We start from the raw sequence: 22,829 nt of genomic DNA, 5'->3' as shown, positions 1-22,829 counted from the left end.
ACCAAAAGGCACTCCGCCGAAGCAGGGGTACTGAGAGGATGCTAGGTGGGGCCGACTGGCCCCACCTGTAGGCCAGCCTAGCCCCTGGGCCCACTAGTTAGCCTCCAGCTTCTTATGTCGGTTCTCCACCGCCTCCTAGATTGATCTATGTCGTTTATTCATGTTGGTTTGATCCGAGGGCTCAGAATTGATGCTCCAGCCTATATATACCAGCCCCTGCCCCCTCCCTCAGGCAGATTTTCATAAGTCAAGAGTAGATCAGAAATTAGGGCTTCCAGAGAGAGAATAGAGCTCCAATTCTTCAAGTTCTAGTATAGGCTAGCTAGCAAGATTCAAGTAGAGTTTGGACTATTGCTCAGGATTTCGGATTCAGCCATCTGGAGGCTGCTAAAGCCATTGTATCTCTCTATATTTTGTGACTTTGTGCTACTTCAATACTATGTTTCTATTTATTATGTTCCTAGTTTTCTCTAGTTATATGCTTGATATAGTCATGATTGATGATGAATTTATGCATATGTTCGCAAAGTGCTTAGCTCAATACTCAAGTGAGTTAAGTGGTCGACATTATGTAAGCATGGTGCTTAAATATTGTTTACCTACAGATGCACTCTACACTCCGGGTCATGTGATAGATCGCGAATGTGACACCCTCATTGAGTCCTTTGTAGTCCACTCCCCTGTTTGTAGAACAAGTAGAACCCGGTTGCAAAGGGAGTCAAGCTCTGTTCTTGATCTTCCTTAGTAATGTTCCTTATGCATAGATATAGAGTTAATTATGCTATAGATGAGAGTGTATATACTTGGGTGTACAAAAGACTTAGTAAATAAGGAATGACCTAGGAATCTTTTGCTCTTAATTAATCTCCACTCTAGCCATACTACATTTATGAGTATCTATTTCTATCTCTGGAATTCTATCTATGCCTTATATTTACCATTTATTTATCATTTGACTAATCTCTGCTATAGCATGAGAGTTAATGGTCTTATCATAAGTATGCATATTTGTCAATATCTCTAGCCACCCCCATCGCTCCTCCCTGTTGATAAAATATAAATAACTAATACCTGGTATACTCTCGGGTGATATGCTACAATGGTACATTATCTGTGCATTTGCGACTTACTTAGTATATATGAATTTACATGTGTTCTCAATAATTACTAACAATGCATTTTCTGGCATCATTGCTAGGGATGACAACTTAGTAAAGAGTGATGCTAAAAAATGACAACACCTATGGATACGATACTTGGAATACTCTAGGTGAAAGCTACAACGGTATCCGTATGCTTGTGCATTTATCTGTGTGCATTTAATTATACCAACACTCGTGGAGGATTAAGGACCGTTCATTAGGATAGTGAGTCTGAGTAACCACCCATACAGACCACATATCACAAATGGGGGGTAAGCCGAGTAACTGATTGCGACCGGTTTGTCCGATGAGCTAGCACGAAGGTGGCACCGAGTAGATCATGGTAGCATCACCCGGGAGCCAATCAACACCTTCGTGGACATTTTTGGTTGGATTAGGGAAAGATTGGAGACATGAGGCAACCCTTATCCTTGTGCACGGATATGGAGGTTCGTCCCATTCTTCATGTGGGTATAGTTGCACCCTCTGCGCAGAGTCTATTGAAAGCTTGAAGTCCCTCGGGACGGAACTGGTTGTTCTTATTTCTTGACCCATTGTAGTGTGGGAGACCTCACTTTTGAGTTGAGGTGAATTCCGTTGTGGATCACCTTACCTATGCTACACAGCACTTGTTTTACATCTATCTCGGTTGAACTATTTTGATTATGCATCATAAGCATCTTATTACTTAACATCCGCCATCACTTTTTCTGTAAATATACAAACACCCAATAATACCTTTTTGCATCCACCAAATATTTATGTTGGAATTAAGTCCTGCGAGTACAAAATATACTCAAGGCATTGCCGTTAAGTTTCTTTGCAGGAATCTTCGTTCATGTTCATAGTTAAGTTGGGCTCAACAAGTTGAGGAATAGTAGACCTTGGAGTGGGCGACTCCTATTTGAGCTGCAAATTAACTCCGATAGTGTATACGATCGAGTACCGAGAGCAACGTAGAATGCGTTGCACTTGAAGTGTAAGCTAAGTATTCTTTAATCCGTGTTTTCCCTCGAAGTCAAGGATATGTTCGAGTTTATTTTTGAGATATTATACATGTGGTCTCTCGATGGTTTATTATGTGGTTTGAGATATGTTACCCAACTGCGAGATCCTGATGAGGGGGAAGTCGATTGACACTCTCCTGTTGGTGACCTGTTGCCAGTCAAGCTGGTGCAATTTGGTGAAGTGGATGACACTTGTGTCGGTGAGACATAAATGGTATCGGGTCACCACACCCTTGACCCTACCAAGCAGGCAGGATACGAAGATGGAGAGGCTGCCACCGTCAGAACCAAGAAGCGGATCCGGCCAGCACCACTACGGAAACCAGCCCCAGCAAGGCAGAAGGAAGATGGCGGGGGAGGAGAAAGCTGGGGATAGAAGAAGCCCTAGCCACAGCCAACCAACACCCCTACCCCTACCGAGCAGTCCTAGCAGCAGCCCTAGCGCACGAATCTACCACCTTCCTCGTAGAACGAGTGCTGGCCGAAGCAAATCCGGCCAAGGCCCAGGCAGCCCTCGACGTCGATGGAGACCGACTGAGCAGCACCGCCAGCTAGGAGGATAGCCACATGAGGAAGTCACCACCAGATCTGGCGAGGACGGGCCAGAAGTGAGCAGATCGGCCAACCCTGCACCACCCCTGTCGTCTCCTCTGTTATATCACCTATTTTGGTGTTGCTGGACAGGCCCAGCGTACTGCTGAAGCTAGCTGTTGGGCTCTTCCCATGGGATCCAGGAGGAACATCGTTAGCTTCATCGGCTGCTATCCAAGCTTCCAGCTCGAGGACGAGCTACTCGTCAAGGGGGAAGAGATGTGATGTGGGCGCGCCAGTACCAAAGGGGTCCCAGGGCTCAAGATGCATCCAGAATGGTAACCAGGAGGTGCATACTATAATCAGTGGCAGTTAAGCTGCCAGTTAGGGGGTTAAAATCTAGGGAGGCGCATGCATAGCCAGCTGCATGCAATCAATGGCAGTATGCTATCGGTTAGGGAGTAAGAAGTTAATGGCTAGGAGAGAATCGAGGAGGTAGGACTCAGGAACTTCTATTTATATCTTGTAACCGACTGAGAGATAATCAAGCAATGAATAAACAATCCAGTTACCCCCAAATATTCTATTCTCCCTCCACGCCGACTTTGCCTGGCCTTCTTTTTGGCAATGGTTATCCTCCCTATCCCCGATTTGAACTAAGGTTCATAACATCTGGTATCGGCTTCCAGGCGCTCCTCTTCCACCTCTGCTCCGCCACCAAACCCAGCAGCCACAACGCCATCCGCCCCAGCCTCACCAATGACTTCCATCGCCTCCATGTCATGAGTCAGGGATCCTTTCCTATGGCTTCTGCTGTCGGCCATCCATCACCATCAAGTGATGAGCCAATCACTGCCCTCGTTGAGGGGACTCACCCGTCTCGCAGAAGAGATGGATCGCTTCGTTGTGATGTTCAACCGCTACCGTGCTCACTTGGAGAAGTCAGAGCATAAACTCCAAGCAACGGTGCAGCTATAGGCGGCAACAAGAGGGTTCCTGGTAAGGCACACCACAAGAAAGATGTGGGCCGCGATTAACCCTGCGCCTTCAACGATCCCATCCGCCGCATCATTAGGTGTCGCCGCAACACACTGTCCAGCCAGCACTGACGACGGGTATGGTTGTGCCAACAAGCGGCAGACATTCACCAAAATCCTCCAGGCTTGATGAGTTGGATATGGCACCGCCACCAGCACCAGCTGTCTCCTCTATTCTGTCACCTGTTTTGGTGTCGCTGGACAGGCCCAGCTTACTGTTGAAGCTAGCTGTTAGGCTCTTCCCATGGGATCTAGGAGGACGTTGTCAGCTTCATTGACCGCTATCAAGCTTCCAGCTCGAGGACGAGCTACTCGTCAAGTGGGGGCGGGGGGGGGGGGGAGATGTGATGTGGGGGCACCAATACCAAAGACGTCCTAGGGCTCAAGATGCAGCTGGAACGGTAATCCAAGAGGTGCATGATGTAATCAATGGCAGTTAAGCTGCCTGTTAGGGGTTAAAACCCAGGGAGGCACATGCACAGGCAGCTGCATGCAATCAATGGCAGTAAGCTGTCGTTTAGGGAGTAAGAAGTTAATGGCTAGGAGAGAATCAAGGAGGTAGGACTCACGAACTTCTATTTATATCTTGTAACCGGCTGAGAGAGAATTAAGCAATGAACAAAACAATCCAGTTACCCCAAATATTCTAGTCTCCCTCCATGCTGACTTTATGCGGTCTTTTTTTTGTAACGGTTATCCTTCCTATCCCCGATATGAACTAAGGTTCATAACAGCCACAAGAATGATCACACGGGATGAGGCACAAAAGAAGCGACAAAAATGGTCACTAAGCAGGGTCCTACTTCTAGCATTTCTTTTGATCACAAATGAAACAAGCAACTGTAATAATATTTTCTATTATTTCTCCAACATCTATTCGAACTCCAACATCTATATTTTTCAATTAACTCACGGCTGAGGAACTTGTTGTTTGTACTGATCACTAAGCAGGATGGATAGCTCGGAGATGAGCGAGCTCATCACCCCAGTCGTCGCAGCGCTCACTGCCATGCCCGTCATCTCAGGCCTCCTTGCTCTCTGCTCACTCTAAGCGAAAATGGTAGTCGGTCTGGTGGCTTGTGCACTCTAGTTTAAGCAAAATGATTCTTGTTTCATTTGTCTTATCTTAAAGGAAAAACGAAAAATCGCATCATACAAGATTCTCAAGAAGCTCCATTCAGTCGCTGCAGAAACTAGTTAAATTACTGTTATTTTCCTCCGATAGATTCACGCCCACATGAGACCAAGAGAATATGGACCAGACAATTAACAAATGTGCCTGTGTCTACAGCTTCGTTCGTACCCAAATTGGCAGCTTCTCAAGTTTGTTTGCCTTCCCAGAAAGCGAAACTAGTTCAATGTCAGCAGCTCTTGACTTTCAGACACATTCTTTTGACCTTGAACCTGTAACTGAACGCCGCTCAGTCTCGTCGGCAGCAACGAGCCTTGAGTTGTCGAATTTGACTAGCAATGAGCAATGTGTCGCCACAGTCAACAGCTTCTTGATCTGGCGTGCAATCCTGCCTTGCTTGAACATCAAAGTCATAGGCCAAGATTATGCCTTGCTTGAACATCACAGACATCGATGCAGTCCAAAGTCATACGCAAGTTCACACACCTTGTCCTTAAAACTCCCTTGCTTGAATATCACGCTCTTCCATGTCGGCCAGCTTCCGCACCAGAGCATTCCGATGTTGGTCTATTGAAATCCTTCTTGTCAGCCTAATCAGAGTTTTTACAGCTTCACACTTCAGGTTGGAGTAGTTCTCTTACCTCATTGATTTGAAGTGCCAAATATTAGATAACAAAAAAACATGCCAGTAATAGGAAGTTACACATAAATGACAATTACCCGAGACGAACAAATTTGGAAGTATTACTTGTAGACTAACATTTTTCAAGTGGAATGCTTTAGACTGCTTCATTTGCTTCATAGCAAAAGTGTAGAAGGTCAGGACATTCAGAAGATAAAATGGGATAACTGAAACCATCAACAATATGATACGCTCTCAAGTCTCGTAAGATAGAATAGTACTCTTGCAAAAATGAGCAACAAGATAAGGTGCTACTTACATAAATCCGTTACTCCCTCTAGTTGAAGTCGTTTTGACAATGACATAGTCTCCAAAGCATAACTTTGACTTCTATTTTTTATAAAAAATATTGATGGAAAAGTGACATATGTATATTTTTATAAAAGTATTTTTCAAAACAAATCTATTTATATGGTTTTTATATTTTCAAACTCAATAAGTTAAAAGTTATTCATGATTTATATTCCCAATATTTGACCCAAACCTTATCAAAACGACTTTCATTAGGGATCTAAAGGGAGTATACGTATTTCATAAATTAATGAGTTGAAACATACAAATACATTCTGAACTGTTTTGGGGAATACAGAACAAGCCGACCTCAGGAACATAACGGACCGGACCATAATAACTAAATAAATTCTACCATCTATTGATGGCGACATTCATTCTTTGCATCTAAAGACGTCATTAAACACGTAAACCAAATTCCCAGGCCTAACAACATAAAGAACCAATTGTTGCATGTACATCAAGAATTCAGGATTTACACACGAATGCAACATGAGCTCATAGAGTTTCTCAGTTACAGATTTTAGTACATGGAAGTATACACATACAGTTACAGACCTTGATGGCAGCATCTGAATCACATGAATAGAGTCAAGGGTTTAGCAAACCAAATTGGCCAGAGATGCCTCAGTGAAGAAACAGTTTCTAAGACAAACTTACACTGCCACCCTTTTTTTTTACATTTTACAACACGTTCCAAACTGCAGATATTCACCTCGCATCAGCAACCCTCTCAATAGAGACATTTAGTGTAAGTTTGCTAGCTTTGCTGAAGGCATATGGAACCAAAAGGAAAGCTTCTGTAGGATTGAGACCTTGCCACTCCCTCGTATCTGTGACAGAAGCCTTCAATTGCAGACTGTTTTCAGTGTTTCCATTACTAGTTGCTCTCATTTCATAGAAGAAATTCCAATTCAGATTGCCAGTCCTAAGGCAACACACTGAAAGCGCATGGCCAAAGGGAACCACGTTCTTGTTGATGAAAATGAATAGGTGATCATCCTCTGCTAGAAGAACCAGAAAAGGAACTGACATTTCCAAACTCACTTCGAAACACTGACCATAGGAGAAGCGCAGCCCATCACTATTATGGTTTGTAAGGAAATGTACTGACCACCATCCAGTGAATCCTCTGTACCCACAACCAGGAATAGGACACATTGAAGGAGCGTAAAGGCAGGATTCTTCGTGAGCATTTCTGCATGCATAGCTGACCAACTTGTTACAGCCCCATTTGGCATATGAGCAGGATGACTTAACTGACTCAACAACCTTCTCCAGTGCAATGTTTCGTACAAAGTTAGCATCACGAGAACAAATGTGGCATTTGTTGGTGAGCCTAGACCAGCAGGAAAAGCACACTACATGGCCATTTTGGCACTGGAAAATACAGAAACAAGCTGCAATCATATAAAGGCGGCCTTAAGATATGACTTTTGATAAGAATGCTCTGCCTATTATGAGAAGGCATACAGCATGGACCAAATTTTAGTTGCAAACATTGTCACATGTGAATATAATAATCAGATCATATGACTTGTTGGAATTTATGAACCAATTTATCTGCAGCTCAGAGAAACCTAAATGAGAAATGCAAAAATGGAAAAAAGTTGTGCAGATAGGAGCTTCTCATTTTTCTGCTCCACATAATTGTAATTGAGTTTGGTAAACGGTTCAGTCGTCTGGTATAAGTCTACCTCCCCCAAAAAAAAATGTTTTCAGATTTTTACGGACACTTGTAGATTAGTTCACAAGGTTAGTAAAATGTCCTACCTGCTTGCAGTAAAATGTCAAAGATCTAATACACCCTCCAACCTGAAATACAACCTATTCTAGGAATTCTATGACATATTATGCGTAAAGCAAATGACAAATGTAACCCTTTGTGATTACCATATTTGGATTGGTGGTAGACACTAGTAGTAGGTATGCATAAACTGAGTTGGGGGTTCACCTAGAATCCTTTATAATTTGGAAACAAATTTAAATGCTTGGATACCTTATATTTCAAAAAGGAGGGATTACTATGTAATGAAAGCATCTCCATCTAATATGTACCCAAACAAGGTTTTGATTCTAGAAGACAAGTAGATCGGAAAGTTTTGTGCACATTTTTAACCATATCTAAAGGGGCATATCCACTGCAGTACAAACTGGGTGTTAACAACAGGTAGTTTGCATTTACTTACTGAGGCATGTGTGATGCAAGTTCCAAGAAAAAAACAGATACTTGCAACAGTAGTATGTGCTGTCCGTGGCAACAGTAATGTGATGTGAAACCCATTAAGTTTCCATCCTTGCTCCATGAGCACAGGTAGGCTTTGCCATGGGAACAGATCTACTCTGTTTTATTTCCCATTCCAAGCAACTTAGGAGAGGGCACAGAAAACAAGATTCATCCTGGTACTGATTCAACACTAATTACCTTGCCACAGTGATAGCTATGAAGGTATCGTATCCTGATAACCTTCAGCTCAAGCATAGCAAAAGGGTTAGTTGTGAACTATATAAATCAGATTTGTAGCATAGTCATAAGTTTATTTCCTTTCATAACACTAACCTCAACTGATAAGAAGCTTGAAAGTTCATTGGCGTTTATTTGTGTCTACTAGTTGTGTTACTATGCAGTGATTAGGTCAACAGCTCAGTATTATGAGGTATCTTAGTAGATATTTCTATCAAATTGTTTGTCTATTTATGAAATATGTACAATACAGTCAGTAACCCTTTGTGCACAATTGTTTCCTTCAGTAGTATTAATGATACCATATATGGCTGGACATAAGGATTTTAATGATCCATGTGGTTAGAAGAGCAATTACTTGCCTTTGTTTCTAAAGAAAATGTCAAGTCCAACTGTCTGAGACAGATAAGTATTGGTTCAATTGCAGACATTTTGGAAAGTCATAGTCAGGATTAAGTACCGCGTTTACCTGCCTTCAAATCACGGTTGCTACAAAAGCATACATGAAAATTTTGTCGAAGAGTGCTGCACGCACGCTGGTAAGTCAGCTGCTCTGCATTTATATGTTACTGTCTCCTTTTATATCCTCAATTTTGTAACAAAGTGTTGCTTCTTAGTTCTTACAGTTTGAGCAAACATTTCAGGAAAACTAGGATGCTAACCATATTATGCTTTTGTAGCAGATTATCACTGCGTTCAGATGAACAGCATATTATGCCATCCTTTTCCGAACCGAGGCCATCCCCGTTTCCATTACCGAAATAACGGAAATACAGAGTTATAGAAAGTTCAGACAGCAAAGGAAACGCTAGAAGTAGCTAGAGCGAAAGCACGAAGAAATACAGACTACGCCGGCTTCTACCACAAGCCACTACCAAAGTAAGAAACAGGAAAAAGTCTCCTTGACCCCACCTTTCATACTTGGTCTCCTTCACCCCCTCAAATATGAAACCGTCTGTTTTACACCCTGAACTTTCTAGGGGTAAAATAGTCGGTTTTAGCAAAAACGCTGTCAAAAAACCGCTCAATAGACGGTTTTAGAAAGTTCGGGAGTAAAACAGATGGGTTTCATAGTTGGGGTGAAGTAGACAAGTATGAAAGGTGGGGGGTTAAGTAGACTTTTTCCTAAGAAACATCATTACAGAGTATCATCTCAAAACACAGAACCACCAAATATTATGCCATCCTACCCAAATTACTACGGGAAATCAAGCAATATAGGCGATTTTCAAACGGGGTTAGCTACCTGGTAGAGGGGCGGTTGGAGGGGCTCGAAGCAGATGGAGCAATCAAGCACATCCGGGTCGATGCGCACACTAATCCCGTCAGCCTCTCCGCCAACGACCGTCTCCAAATTACGGTCGTTCCCTTCAGCCCTCGCCGCCCCTACCACCGCGCTTCCATCCTGTTCTTCGCCCTCGACCGCCAAAATTCGGGCCTTCGAGGATCCTCCGCCGGCCGCCGCTTCGGCTGGGCCGTCTTCGCGCTTTCTCTTTTCGCCCTCGGAAGAGAAGGCAGGAGGGTCTTCGTCGGCGTCGTCAAAGGAGAACTTGGCCATGGATTTCTAATGAACCCCTTTGCAGCAGGTGGGCACCGCGGGTGGGGCAGCGATCCGGCGACTCCGATTTGGCGGAGGCAGTGCTGGAATGGGGAAGAACTAAACAGTATTCAGGGCAGCCACATCCCCCGACGTCTCTGTGTTTGGTTACCGGACGCCCGGACGGGCTTCCAGTATATACTCGCTAAAAAAAAGTTTAATCGGAACCGTACCATTTTCACGGATGAGAAAACTACAATTACTGTTCATCCATTGAAGCGGTGCCATTAAATTCTCTCACCATTTTATACACTCTAGATACCGTTAGGCCCATGTGCAAACGTCTATATTTTTTTATACCCCAAAATATTCTTGTTAGTTGTTTTGGCCTCTCCCTACATCTGAATGACATGCGAGACCCAACCGTCAACCCCTACTTCGCGAGGCGACACAGCGAGGCCCCTTTGTAGGCGGGCGAGCTCCACCCCAGTGCGCGGCACGAGCTACAGGATGATGACGGTGCGGGTGGCTGGAGCCATGGCAGGGGCAGCGGCTGACTGGGTGGAGAGCTCGGCTCCGACACGAGCACCGGCCACCAGTGTTGCTGCACATCTCGTGAGGACACTGGATCGGGAGCAGGTGCGGCTGCTCTAGCGCCCCCGTCAGTCGCGGACCTTGCCGCGTCGGCCTCCGGGCCTGGTCAAGGGGCGTAGGTGCGGGTGAGGTGCGTGGCACGGAGGTCGGCAGCCCAGTTGGCGGGGCAGTAGTGGCCCGTGATGGGGTGCTACACCAAAGAGATCTTGACGGCGGTGGCGCGCCGCTGATGCCGCTTTGACATGCCTGACCTCCTATAGCACGACGATTTCTTGTTAGGCACCACACAAGCTAACTGAATCCAATACCATACTCGATCATGACTACACATAAGACGCCGAGAACATCACCACCACTAAAGTCACATATGGAAATTGCCATGTTAGCCAGCTCTTCTCCTTCCACTGCAATGCTACGTCTAACGTCTTACCATATGACCTCTTGCTCCCTTGACCAATCAGATTACTCCAATTGCAAGTACAAACATCCATCATCTGTACTTCCTTCCAGTTTAGCCCTACGCTTTCCATCCCGCATGAGACTTGAATCGATCGGCGCACCTTGCTATCTTGGAAGCACGCAAACTCCTCTAATGCAAAACCTACATCATAAGCTTAAGCAACATGCAAAACCTCGATTCGTGGACTTCTCTTTATTTTGTGGAGGCCAGGAGAACGCAAACACATGACCCTATCCAATCCGGACTAAGTATCGTGCGCTTTCTTCCTAACCTTGTTTTGTGAATTTCTTTTTATTCTCCCGCACAACCATGTGCATGTCCACGACCAACAAGTCCTTTCCCATAAAAACACTGTAGTAATTATGTCGATCTTGCCCCTGCACCCCACGACGCAATCATGAGACAAAAAAAAACCCACTAGGCCATGCACACTGATGTGCGAGCCCCACACCATGCCACATGGAACCCAGCTTCCAGCGTCAGATTTGCTTAAGAGGTTTTTTTATTGGGAAAAAAATCTCTTAAGCAAATCTGACGCTAGAAACCAGTCAGTATTCCTCTATCAACAAGTGAAAAGTTATCTCTAGCTAGTCTTGGGTCAGTTTCTTTCCCTGCTTCTGTTAAGTTGGTGTGCAGTGTTTGTGCCTCTAGGCACATGGTTCTTTACTATAGTCTTTTCTTCTTAATGCAATGATATGCAGTTCTCCTAAATGTTCGTGGAAAAAGAAAAGAAAAGTTGTCTCTGTTTGAGGGCATGCCATTAGGTGCTAATGACTCTATCAAAGCATAGTTGGTGCTCTTCAATATCAAACTCTTACTGGACCTGATATTGCTTTGTCTGTAAATAAAGTATGCCAATTTATTCATGACCTACAATGTCACATTGGATAGTAGTTAAACCAATCCTAAGCTACTTAGAACAATGCACTAAGATTGGACCCAAAATTGGGAAGTCCAACTCCCTACTAGTCAGTGGAATTTCAAATTTGATATCATGGAGCCCACGTAAACACAGACAAATGATGTCAAGGTCTAGTAAAGAGGCAGAGTATAAAGCTATTGCTAATACCACTGCTGGCATAATATGGCGTGCTCTGGCGGCCGCCAGACCTTCCCACTGGCGAGACTATCCTCTTCTCCCATCTTTTTTGCGGCTAGACTATCCCTGCCATGTGCGAGCTCCCATGGATCCTGCTATTGAGAGGAAGACGATGCTGCTTTCTGCTGCCGAGCGAGCGGTTGGTTGGACGCGCTAGGCTAATGGGCCACGTAACGAGGCCCAGGGGACTCAGAAGGTGAACCGCTATGCTTTTTACCGATGTTGATTCAATCTTCAGGAGTCTTGTTGTCAAATCAATATTTTTTCAATATATTTTGCACTAGACTAGAGGTGAGTGGTCCGAGTCCTGGAGGTCATTGGTCTGACAAATATTCATTGCCTATTTTTTCCATTGGTATGATAATTCACTAATCACTAGTATTATTTAATGCTTGATATCATCTTTTAGCTGTGTTTACTATCAATTATGAAAGGTCGATCTCTTGTTTCACTGCATGTCTGCATTACTAACTCTTGTTTTCTATGTGATTATCGTCACTCGAATTAGCAGTAGAAAGTTCGCCATAGGTGAATTTTTAGTTTGGATCCTCCATTGTATATGGGTTCAAACTCTATTGAAAGAAATTGGTACATTGTCCCCACCAACATCCAAATTATGGTGTGATAACGTGGAAGTATCTTTCAATTTTTTCATGCTAGAACTGAACACATTGAGGTTGATTACCACTTTGTAAGAGAACATGTGGAAAGGAAATTATTAGAGATTGATTTAATTCCTTCAGGAGATCCGGTTGCAAATGGATTTACTAAAGCACTCCCTCTAAGACAATCGGAGAACTTTAAACACAATCTTAACCTAGCACGATTATGATCGAGGGAGGCTGTTAAATAGAAATAAAATGTATTGTAATTCTGATTTGAAATGCATACATGATTGGCTGACATGCTTAGGTTGTTCTATTGTATCTTTGGTAGGGTAGATATCCTTTGGTTCCACCCATTTTTCCTTTTCGCCTCTGTATTGTTTCAACACAACAACGTTGTTAGATCCTAAAATAAATCAAAGAAAATATGAGCACACTAGTAAAGTTGAGGACTTGAACCCAGATAAATAGGTCACAAGAAACCCAACCAATTGAGTTAGTTCGCATATATGAGATTTTTTTGACATAGTTGCTATAAAAATTAATGGACAGAAACACAGATAACAATGAAGTTAAATCTCTTATAGGCCCTTGTTCTGTTGCATACATTTAATCGATATATATAAGTATTTTAATTTTGATCTTCACTTTTGGTAACATTCATTTCATTATTTGTGAAGATATATATGACCATTGGAATTGACCTTGGAACGTGTCTCCAAAATTGTCAGGTGTCTTCCTCTTTCTAATGTTGTCTGCAAAATTGTCTTGGTGACTTCATTATCCACGCTTCATGCTCTCGATCAGCTTGCCAATCTTTGTTTTGTCCTATACGCTTTATGCCTCTCATCTTACTTTTAATTCCCTACCAAATCTACTTTGAGAAAATACAGCAGATAACATTGTTTCTCCGTGGGTACACGTCAAAACTGAACGCGCAATAGTGCATTTCAGGAAATGCTAAAGACCTTGATCAATAATAGCAGCAACATCTTAATTTGATTGGCTTCATCCCGTCTTTCTGATTCCACCATCTGTCCACATTTTGGATAAGCTAATTGCACAAATCATTACAATTATTAGCGAACACTGATGTTACATTTGCAATAAGTGCCCTACTGATGACTCATTGTCATCATCTCGGTTGAGATTGACATATTCTGAAGCAGGACCCCTTCTACTATAATCATTTAATTTACCCGTAGATGGCATTCTTGCCAACTCCAACAGATCCGCCGAGGGTTGGTTTCTCGTTGCCTCTGGTCTCTTCCTTCTGCATGCCGAAGGTGCTGGCACTGCTGCCCTCCGTACAGCATGCGGTGCCTCCTGCAGGTACCAGGTTCGTGTCGGCGCTGGCTGGAATCGTGTTGTCATCGGTCACTTCCTTCTGCGTGCCGGTAGCGGCTATGGACGTGGTTGCTGCTGGTAAAAAAGCAGCCGTGATCACGAGGGCAACGGCGATGAGCGCTGCAACGATGGTCTTACATTGGGCCATTACTGTTTTCTAGCTTGGACCATTTACAGATTGATGGTTCATGGTTTGTGTTGTGACTTGAGAGAAGTGTAAACGGCAGTACTTAAACTCAATGCAAGAGATGGCGCCTAAGAATATATGAGGCTACGAGAGCTTTGCGGGCATCCGTCTTCTTGTGTGCATGTACAGGTTTTATTCCATCGTTTTGGTGGCTGACAAGAGATGGCATGTGTGGCAAGTGGCATTATGGCAAGCATGCATGCGTGCATACATTATTTGCCAAAGCATGTGAAGAATATCAAATTTAGCAAGACTTAGCTAGTCACAGCCGGTTTTATGCAATCACAATTCCAGGACTGACGATCAAAGCATTCTTGAAATATCCAATTATCACGCGGCCCCAGTGAAACTGTGGGGCCATCACTATTATATTCAAACAGACAAATGTGTACTTCGATGTTATAGGGAATGTAGGTGAAATTGCAACATATATAAGATTGTTGCTCTCGAATTAGTTTTGACTTTGGTAGTCACTAGCACAAAACGAAATATCAAGGATATGTATAGCCAAAAATAAATAAATAACGAAACACTTGCTAGAAATGAGAATCAAACTCACAACCTAAGGTTTCGCATGCTCACTTACCACTACACTACAAAAGTCAATTGTTACTAAATGAATGTTTCTTTCTTTTTTGTTCACTTTAGTGGATCTTGTGATGAATATTTGAGACCCTAAACAATTTCAAATGAAAAAAGTTTGAACTAAAAGTTTTATATCTCATCAAGAACTACAATTTTGGTTTATAGATTGTATATCCATCCAAGGTCGTTTGGAAAATAAAAAAATGAATTTCAAAACTCTGAAAACTGAAAACATAATGTTTAGACTCTAAATAATTTCAAATGAAGAAGTTATCAACTACAAAGTTGAATATTCTTCAGCCTCGACAATTTTGATATAAACTTTGCCTTCATACGATATTAGTATGTGGCCTGCTAGTTTTAAAACTAACTAGACATATCAAGCTAAGTGCCAATATGCATTCTTTAAAGCACAACAACACAAAATTGTACCTTTTTAAAACAATGGATTTCATTTCACAAACATGTCAGGTGACCCTCAAGGATATTCCATTTTTTCTGTAGTGAGTGCAGTCCTTCAAACAAGTAAAAAAAAAGTGAAAAATGTTACCAGAGATTCAAAAACAATCTCTAAACTATATATGGCACATCAGAACAAGAACCTTATATATTAGCGTCGGGCTGCGCCATGCATGAGCTGGTACGGGGTGAGCTGAAGCCTAGCGATTGCAAGGTTGGTATTGCTCGTAAGTTGAGCTGTAACTTGTTCTAATGTGCAGTTACGCAGGTAAAGTGCTAGTGTGCTTGAACTATTCTTGCCTATTTAAATTGTTCCATCTTTATATGTTGGTCCCCAAGTCCATGTCCATGACCACGAGCCAATCTGTCACACCCCATCACTGTTCCTACTCCCTAGATAGAGGCTATACCCACTCTATAAAAAACTTTCCTGATGGCCATCTTTCTCAAAAAAAAAGAGCAATGATACAAAGGCCTATTGGAAGGCATGGTCCAAGAGGACGAATCACTATTATCCGTCAAGTGAGAAGTCCCTTGGGACTTACAACAAGAAGCATCATTCAACTTGATGCCAATCTTAGGAGCACACATGCCATGAGAAACACTACATGACTTCCTAAAAGACTTAGCTCAAACACGTTGATCATGTTTGACACGGCAAAAGCAAAAATCAAATTAATGTCCATCTTTCTTGCAAAAGGTGCAATGGTAGGTTGGCTTGGGAACCTCAGTTCTAAAATTGCAAGAAGCACCCTTCCCATGAGAATTCCCTTGGACATCACCTAAACAAACAACAAGTTTAGGACTAGCTATTGGAGGGCTATGCAAAACCTTAGCACAAGTGCTATCATCCAAAGACTCACACGCAACATGAGAACTCAACTCCAATCCAGTTGCAAAGAAGCAATCTTTGAAACATCAACCTCGGAGTATGGACGAAGCACAGCCCGTGAAAGAACCTGACGAGCTTCGATGACATGAATGGCAGTATGGACAGAGCACAGCCTATGAAAGAAGATGGGAAGGTTGCTGAGAAGGGCTCCGATAAAATTGCCAGCGGTGACAAAGGTGGCTCCAGCGGGCAGCTGATCGGTCGACTGGAGGATAGGGAATTAGGGGCCGACGACTAGGGAGGCGTTGGGGCGGCGACCGGCCAGGGAACTGCGCCAGCGGAGTAACCCTAGCCGCACGCCTCTCATGTTTCGCTATGACGCGCGATGGGAAGAAGGAGCACACACCAGATAGAAGGGGAAAACAAACCTTTTCTTTCATAACCATTGATAGGTGGGTAATTTCTTTGAAGTTACCCACCTCCACATCATGTGAAAGGAGAGGCTGGGCTGCCATGGGTTTTCAACTAAAGTAAAAGCTGTTTTTGTCCCAAAGCAGGTAGGGGAAGCCACCCCTTTGGTTGGCTTTTGGATTTTTGGAAAGCCAAAGCAGGTTGGGAGACCCAACCAAAGGGGCTAAGTCCATTTTTGGCCTCTCAACTCTTGCCTTTGTCCAATTTTAACCCCCAATTAAAAAACCGTTTAACTTTCGCGCCTCAACTATCAAAACCTTTTTAGTACATGTAAATATTTATCAATAAGTAAATCTAAATATATAAAAAAAACATAAATATCTAAAAGCTGAAGTACTAAGTCCATTTTGGCCTCTCAACTCTCTTGCTTTTGTCTAACTTTGACACCTCAACCATCAAAACCTCAATTTTGACCCCTCATGTGGTTTTGAGTGGTTTTCGTATGGCTCTCGGGTCAAAATTGAACTATTTTGATAGTTGAGGTGCCAATGTCTCGAGTTGATAGAACAAAAATAGACAAGTGCAATATTTTTTTGAGAAGGGAAGGGGGATTATATTTAAACTCGGCACAGTACATCCCCAAGTTATACATGAAAAAATTTAAAATAAAAAATACATAATATTCTATCTAGATTCTTCCATCGTCTTCTTTCCCAATGGCTTCTCTCGAACGCCAGAGCCAAAGTGCAGTCATTATGCTGAATCCAACGACTAACCCTAAAACATTGGACATGTCGCAAGATCCAACTCTTCGTAAGCAGTCCAAAACGCATCTGAATCGATGAAAGAATATCGGCAGTTGCATCATCGAATACAACATAGGATGCGGATACATCACCTCCAAACCTTGATTTCCTCTTTGTGACCATCGACGAAGAGATCGCTGACCTGGAGTAGCTATCCTTGTTACCCCTCCCCTGCAGATAAAGGACACAAATTGGTCACCTACCGACGAAATCGACACCTGCAACGGTGATCTCATCATGGCAATCACCGAAGTCATCGCAGGAAATATGATCCCAACTGAAAATCATCTGATTTCTCTAGAAGATTTATTTGGACTAAACCCTAAACAACTAGATATGAAATTGTGGAAAAAAGGATGGGTCCCCTCTCCTTCTTATCCCTCGTAGATGCACCGGGGAGGAAGAAGGAGAGGGGCTGTCACGCCCCGTGCGCATCCAAGGCTGACGGGGTTGTCGCATTTCCACCGCGAGGCTCCCAGGAGCGCACTTAGCAACTCCTTTTCAGGATCTTTGCATTGAGTTACACGCACATACTTGATACAGGGCGATTACGCACTTAAGTATCCAACACATTGTTGAAACATCATTGACCATAAAATATATTCTAGACAAGAAGCTACTATTGACATTATCTCTCATTTTAACTACTGCCTTCAATCTAGGTTACACCTCAATTCACTCTTTTACTCATCGAATTACACGTAACTCATCTTGGAAAACACCCGTTCTAAGGTCTGCTAACCGTTGCACTCATCGGAGCTAGTCTCGGAGGAATGTCTTGCTACCTACAAAAGAACTTAGCGGCTGCACCGTGAGTACATTGCATACTCATAGGAAATAATTCCAACACATAGATATTTGGTGGATGCAAGATGATTATCAGGCATTTGTACATTTGTAGAAAAGCAATGGTGTTTATTAACATGTATGACATGCTATGTTCTAACACTAGAACAAAAGTGCACGATTAAGACCAAGATTGCACCTAAGTGCTCTTAGCTCACAAACAACACTACCATGGGTATATAAAGTAGGAACAACCGAATGGTTCCGTCTCGGAGGACTTTAGGCTTTTGAACTCTGTAGAGGTGTACAATTGTACCCACACGGAAAATGAGACTAACCACCATTCGTCGGGTCCGGTAGTAAGGTTTGCCTCATGTTCTCCAACCTTTCCCTAATCTGGCCCGAGTGTCTTATGAAAGGTTCGACTGGTGCCCGGTCAATGTTCTAGACATTCCCGACCAACGCCACCCCGTTGCTAGTTTCACGGATAAACCGGTCGTAATAAGTTACTTGTCTTATCAACCCCATCCATGACATGTGGTCTATATGGGTGATTACTCAAACTCACGTATCCCAATAAATAGTCCTTAATCGCACCATGAGCTATGTCGCTTGAGATCCCACACTCACAACGACCTACCCCTCGCTTGAGCGAAGTTATCAAAGTGGTGTCCATGTTTATACCTTTTAGTGATATTACTCCTTAGCCAGATTAGTGAAGTATGTCAAGTTGTATCCTCATTACTTTTAGTAATCATTTATCCAAGTGTAGCATCCTACACATGCGAGAATGAGTTCCCTTCTCATGCTCGACTTCTACTATTGCTAAGCAATTAAGCGTTTCCATTCCCATTGTTTAGATGAGAGGCTTCTACTAGATTAATGAGTGACTAAGTGTAAGGTGAACAAGATTAACAACCAAAACTACATGTAATGCATAACTTATAATGAAACTTGATATGTATCCAAAGTAGGGTTCATAGTAGTGGGGTGCCTACCTGATTTGTTGCCATCTGACGAACTAGGGTCCTAGGGGTTCCCCACAGAGGTACTACTTGGATGGGCCCTGGGATGGCCCATGATCTGTTGAAGGACACGATACAAGGTGGCATGGACTTCAAGCTATTCCAGATCGACTTAGTCGGTTTACTATAAAAGCTAGATCAATAGGACAAGGACCCTTCTCTTGTAACCAACTAGGACTAGATATGTACCCTTACCCTCTCCCCTATATAAAGAGGTATGGTGCACCCCCTTGTAACCCTAACAATCATACAATCAATCCAACACAAAAGGCTTCATGCCGACTGGACGTAAAAGCTATTACTCGACAAGAGGGCCCAAACTAGTATAAATCGTTCGTCTCTTTGCGTTTACTGTCGAATTTTGCGTATGTCAAAGCCCTCTGAACACCATCTTAGGTACCCCTATGGCAGGCTACCGATCATCAAACACTGACAGCTGGTGCGCCAGGTAGGGGCTTTTGGTGACTTTGTGATCGAGAGCTCGACGGACCTTGACGACATGATTTTCTCTACGGGTGTCACCTTCATCTTTGACTCCTGGATCTACAAGGTAGATGACAATGGCAAGCTCCAAAGTTATCTCATGGAGATCCCGGCGCCTCAAGCTTCACCAAATGTCTCAACGACCATGCTGGATCAACTCGCCGAGAAGTTTTCGCACCTCTCAATTTCTAATTCAACTCGAACTTAGGAGGTCACCATCAACCACGACTCTTGCTCAGACATGTCACGTTTGTCTAGGCTAGAGATCCCATCTGAAGTCCAACACGAAGACCCATTTTTGTTTTCCACTTAGACTCAAGAATCCAGCTTCAATCTATCAAGATACGATCAGCTACCTCATGTAGTTTGAGCAAGAGATCCCTCTTATCGGTGCCCAGAGAGGTTTGCTTCTATCCATCACACCCGAAGGCGGCATCATCCACTAGCTGGGTGCTCGACTTGATGCTTCTTTAATAGATCCACCTCATCTAGTTGGCATGGTGGAACTTTTGCCTTATCAGGACGGTAGAACTCTTCCAGCGGACAACAACGATCATGGTTCTATAGAGATTTTGGACATCACGACGACTGCAGAATATGGAACTCACTCGGCCACGAGGCACTCTAGAGAAGTCTTTATGTCCAGGCAACCACCTCAAATCCCTATGCCTAACCCATCTGATATCCAAGATGGAGAGGAAGCCTTGTCCGGCATCTCCCTAGACACTGTGCCACCCAACGGAGAGATGGATGAGCAGAGGATGGCTAGGGAAAAGAAGAATAGAGCTCGATAGGCTTGGTGCAACCATGCCCAACACCACAAGGAAGAGTGGTAGTGGTATCAGTCAGCTTGTCGAGACATTGAATGACGGTGCTTAGCTACAGAGGCAGCATATGAACAGCGTCTACGGGATGAAGAAGCAGAACAACAGCGCCAAGACTGTGATGCCATCAGAGCCTCTGCATCATGCAACCTTGAGCCTGAGTTCATAGAAGTAACTGGCCATAGGTTATTTACTACACCCTACGCCAATGTCTATGCCCAGGTAGAAGAAATGGTAGCCATAGAAAACCCTACTCTAGATTAGCAATGACTCAAAGTCATTGTGGAATCCACAGCCTTTTAGATGTAGGCTGCAAAAGTGCCATCCCAAGCTAACCCTTCCCAAGGACCAGAGGCACGGGCACTAGCCCACTCCCATCTGGGGCCATAGGGCAACCAAGGAGGAGAACAATGAGTACCAGCCCACTCCCATCTAGGGCCACAGGGTAACCAGAATAGGAATTAAGGTAGCGCATAGTCAGCCTATCATGGGCACTAGTATAGTAATAGGGAAGGCAGAGGTGAGTCCGAGTACAGAGAAGTTGGCATCTCACCGAATAGGTTCCCATGTTTTTCTAACAGACTACTCTCTGTCTGGCTTCCCTACAAATTCAAGTCGTCCAACCATACCAAGTACGACAGGAAGACAGAACCCAACCAATGGTTGCGCATCTACTCTCAGTCCATCGAGTTGGCAAGCGGCGATGATGACATCAAAGTGTTATACTTTCCCATGGCACTCGACTCCATGCCTCTTGCCTGGTTTGATAAGCTATGAGCCAACTCCATCGATACATGGGGATAGCTCCAGCGCAAATTTTGTGAAAATTTTTGCGGCGTCCTCAGCCACCCAAGTACTTAGAACGAGCTTAGAGCTTGCAAGCAGAAACCAGATGAAACCTTCCAACAATATTACCGCTGCTTTGCTGAGTCACGAGCCGTGGTCTATGATATCACATATAGGGAGGTGATAGATCACTTCACCAATGGGATCAAATACAAGTGGTAGTTTGAAAAATTCTGCGATGATAATCCAGAGACCATCGAGGAATTTAAGCGTACAGTATAGAAGATGATTGCATCTGAAGAGCGTACTCATGAATGATTCCCATGCAGGCCAACAAGACAAAGGTTACTACCCCAAAAGTAATCAGGGTGGATAGCCTGGCAGAAAAAGAGGACTCGACAACACCCTTGCTTCCATGGACATGTCCAAGAAGTCTAACAAAAATAACAAGAAGTTCGAAGACCTCAAGAATTTACCCTACCCTTTCCACAAGAACGCCAAGCACACGGTGGCCGAGTGCAGACAACTCCAAGAACTAGGTTTCTATGACAAAAGCAACAAGGGCAAGGGTAAAGCTGATAACAACAAAGATGGAGACGACAACCCTGACCCTGGCTTCCAATAGTCCAAGGGTCAAATCATAGTAATCTTTGGAGGCCTACTGACTTCATCAAACAAGTGCTCTAGGAAGTTAGCTCTTCGAGACATCATGGCAGGAGAGCCCTCAACACCAAAGTTCCTTAATTGGTCTGAGTACCCGATCCAGTTTTCTAGAAAAGACCAATGGACTAGCGTAACTAACGCCAACCACTATCCACTCGTTTTGGGTCCAACAATAGCTGGCATGACAGTCCCCAAGGTCCTGTTCGATGGCGGCTTAGGATTGAACATAATATTTGCAGATACGCTGAAGAAGTTAGGCCTAGACTTTACTAGCCTACTCACTCCCACTAACATCCCTTTGTCGATGCAAAAACATGTCAATGAACCGGGCACACAGCAAGCCAGAAAGGATCTACTTAGGATGAGCCTAGAGATCCGTTTGGCTTCAACACGGGGCCAGCCGATCCTACAAATTCCTCCCGAGGCATGCCAGTCAATTTGACCTGCAGTTAATAAGGAGAGAAAGTTTATCAGTAATTTAAGGTGGAACATACTGGTTTTTGCCTAGACGGTTCCAAGTGTGTCGCTTCGGGAGCAGCCAGACAGGAAAATTGACTAAACGGCCGATATGCAAAGAAATCGACTGTTATGGACTGTAAAGCTTGCGGGTCACGATTGGTTTTAAGTTGATAAGTACAATGCACATAGATTTAAGTAAAATCATCAGCTAGGTGGGTATTACCAGTGTAACACGTTGAGCCAATGAATCTAATGAGAAAGAATATAACATGTGAACAAATCGACTGTCTAGTACAAATGGATCTACAAACGCTCTGAATCTAATATGTTACCATCAATAGTGAGGTTCGACCAGATCGAGGACAGCTATGATGATAATAACAAACCAAAACCGAAGAATCTATAAAACCATATATACATTGACAAGCTTTCCGAAAGACACGCTATATGTGTGGACGCTCAAGCGAATCGGCTGAAATAGTCGATTCAGGTGAAAAGGGATGACATCGTGTGAACAATCAACTATTTAACATGGACAAACATATGAACTCATCATACTTAACCTGCTATCTCTAACAGTGGGGCTCGACCGGAT

General features: G+C 43.5%; 1 protein-coding gene across 1 annotated transcript; it reads right to left on the bottom strand.

Moving 5' to 3' along the window:
• Positions 1–6,230: 6,230 nt before the first annotated feature.
• Positions 6,231–10,011, bottom strand: LOC136504223 (E3 ubiquitin-protein ligase SINA-like 10). Its single transcript, XM_066499070.1, has 2 exons — positions 9,533–10,011; positions 6,231–7,202 (listed from the first exon to the last, which is right to left on the bottom strand). Exons 1-2 carry the CDS (start codon positions 9,842–9,844, stop codon positions 6,534–6,536), a joined length of 981 nt encoding a protein of 326 aa, XP_066355167.1. The 5' UTR covers positions 9,845–10,011; the 3' UTR covers positions 6,231–6,533.
• Positions 10,012–22,829: the final 12,818 nt, after the last annotated feature.

This window comes from Miscanthus floridulus, chromosome 14 (assembly GCF_019320115.1).
Source record: "Miscanthus floridulus cultivar M001 chromosome 14, ASM1932011v1, whole genome shotgun sequence".
In the NCBI taxonomy this organism is placed as follows: domain Eukaryota; kingdom Viridiplantae; phylum Streptophyta; class Magnoliopsida; order Poales; family Poaceae; genus Miscanthus; species Miscanthus floridulus.
The sequence above is the reverse complement of the archived record's forward strand: the minus strand, read 5'-3'. Positions and strand labels throughout refer to the sequence as shown.

Coding starts and splice junctions, on each gene's coding strand:
- LOC136504223 (XM_066499070.1), bottom strand. CDS start 9,844: ATGGCCAAGTTCTCCTTTGACGACGCCGACGAAGACCCTCCTGCCTTC. Junction 7,203..9,532: donor TCCAACCGCCCCTCTACCAG/GTAGCTAACCCC, acceptor TGTATTTTCCAG/TGCCAAAATGGCCATGTAGT.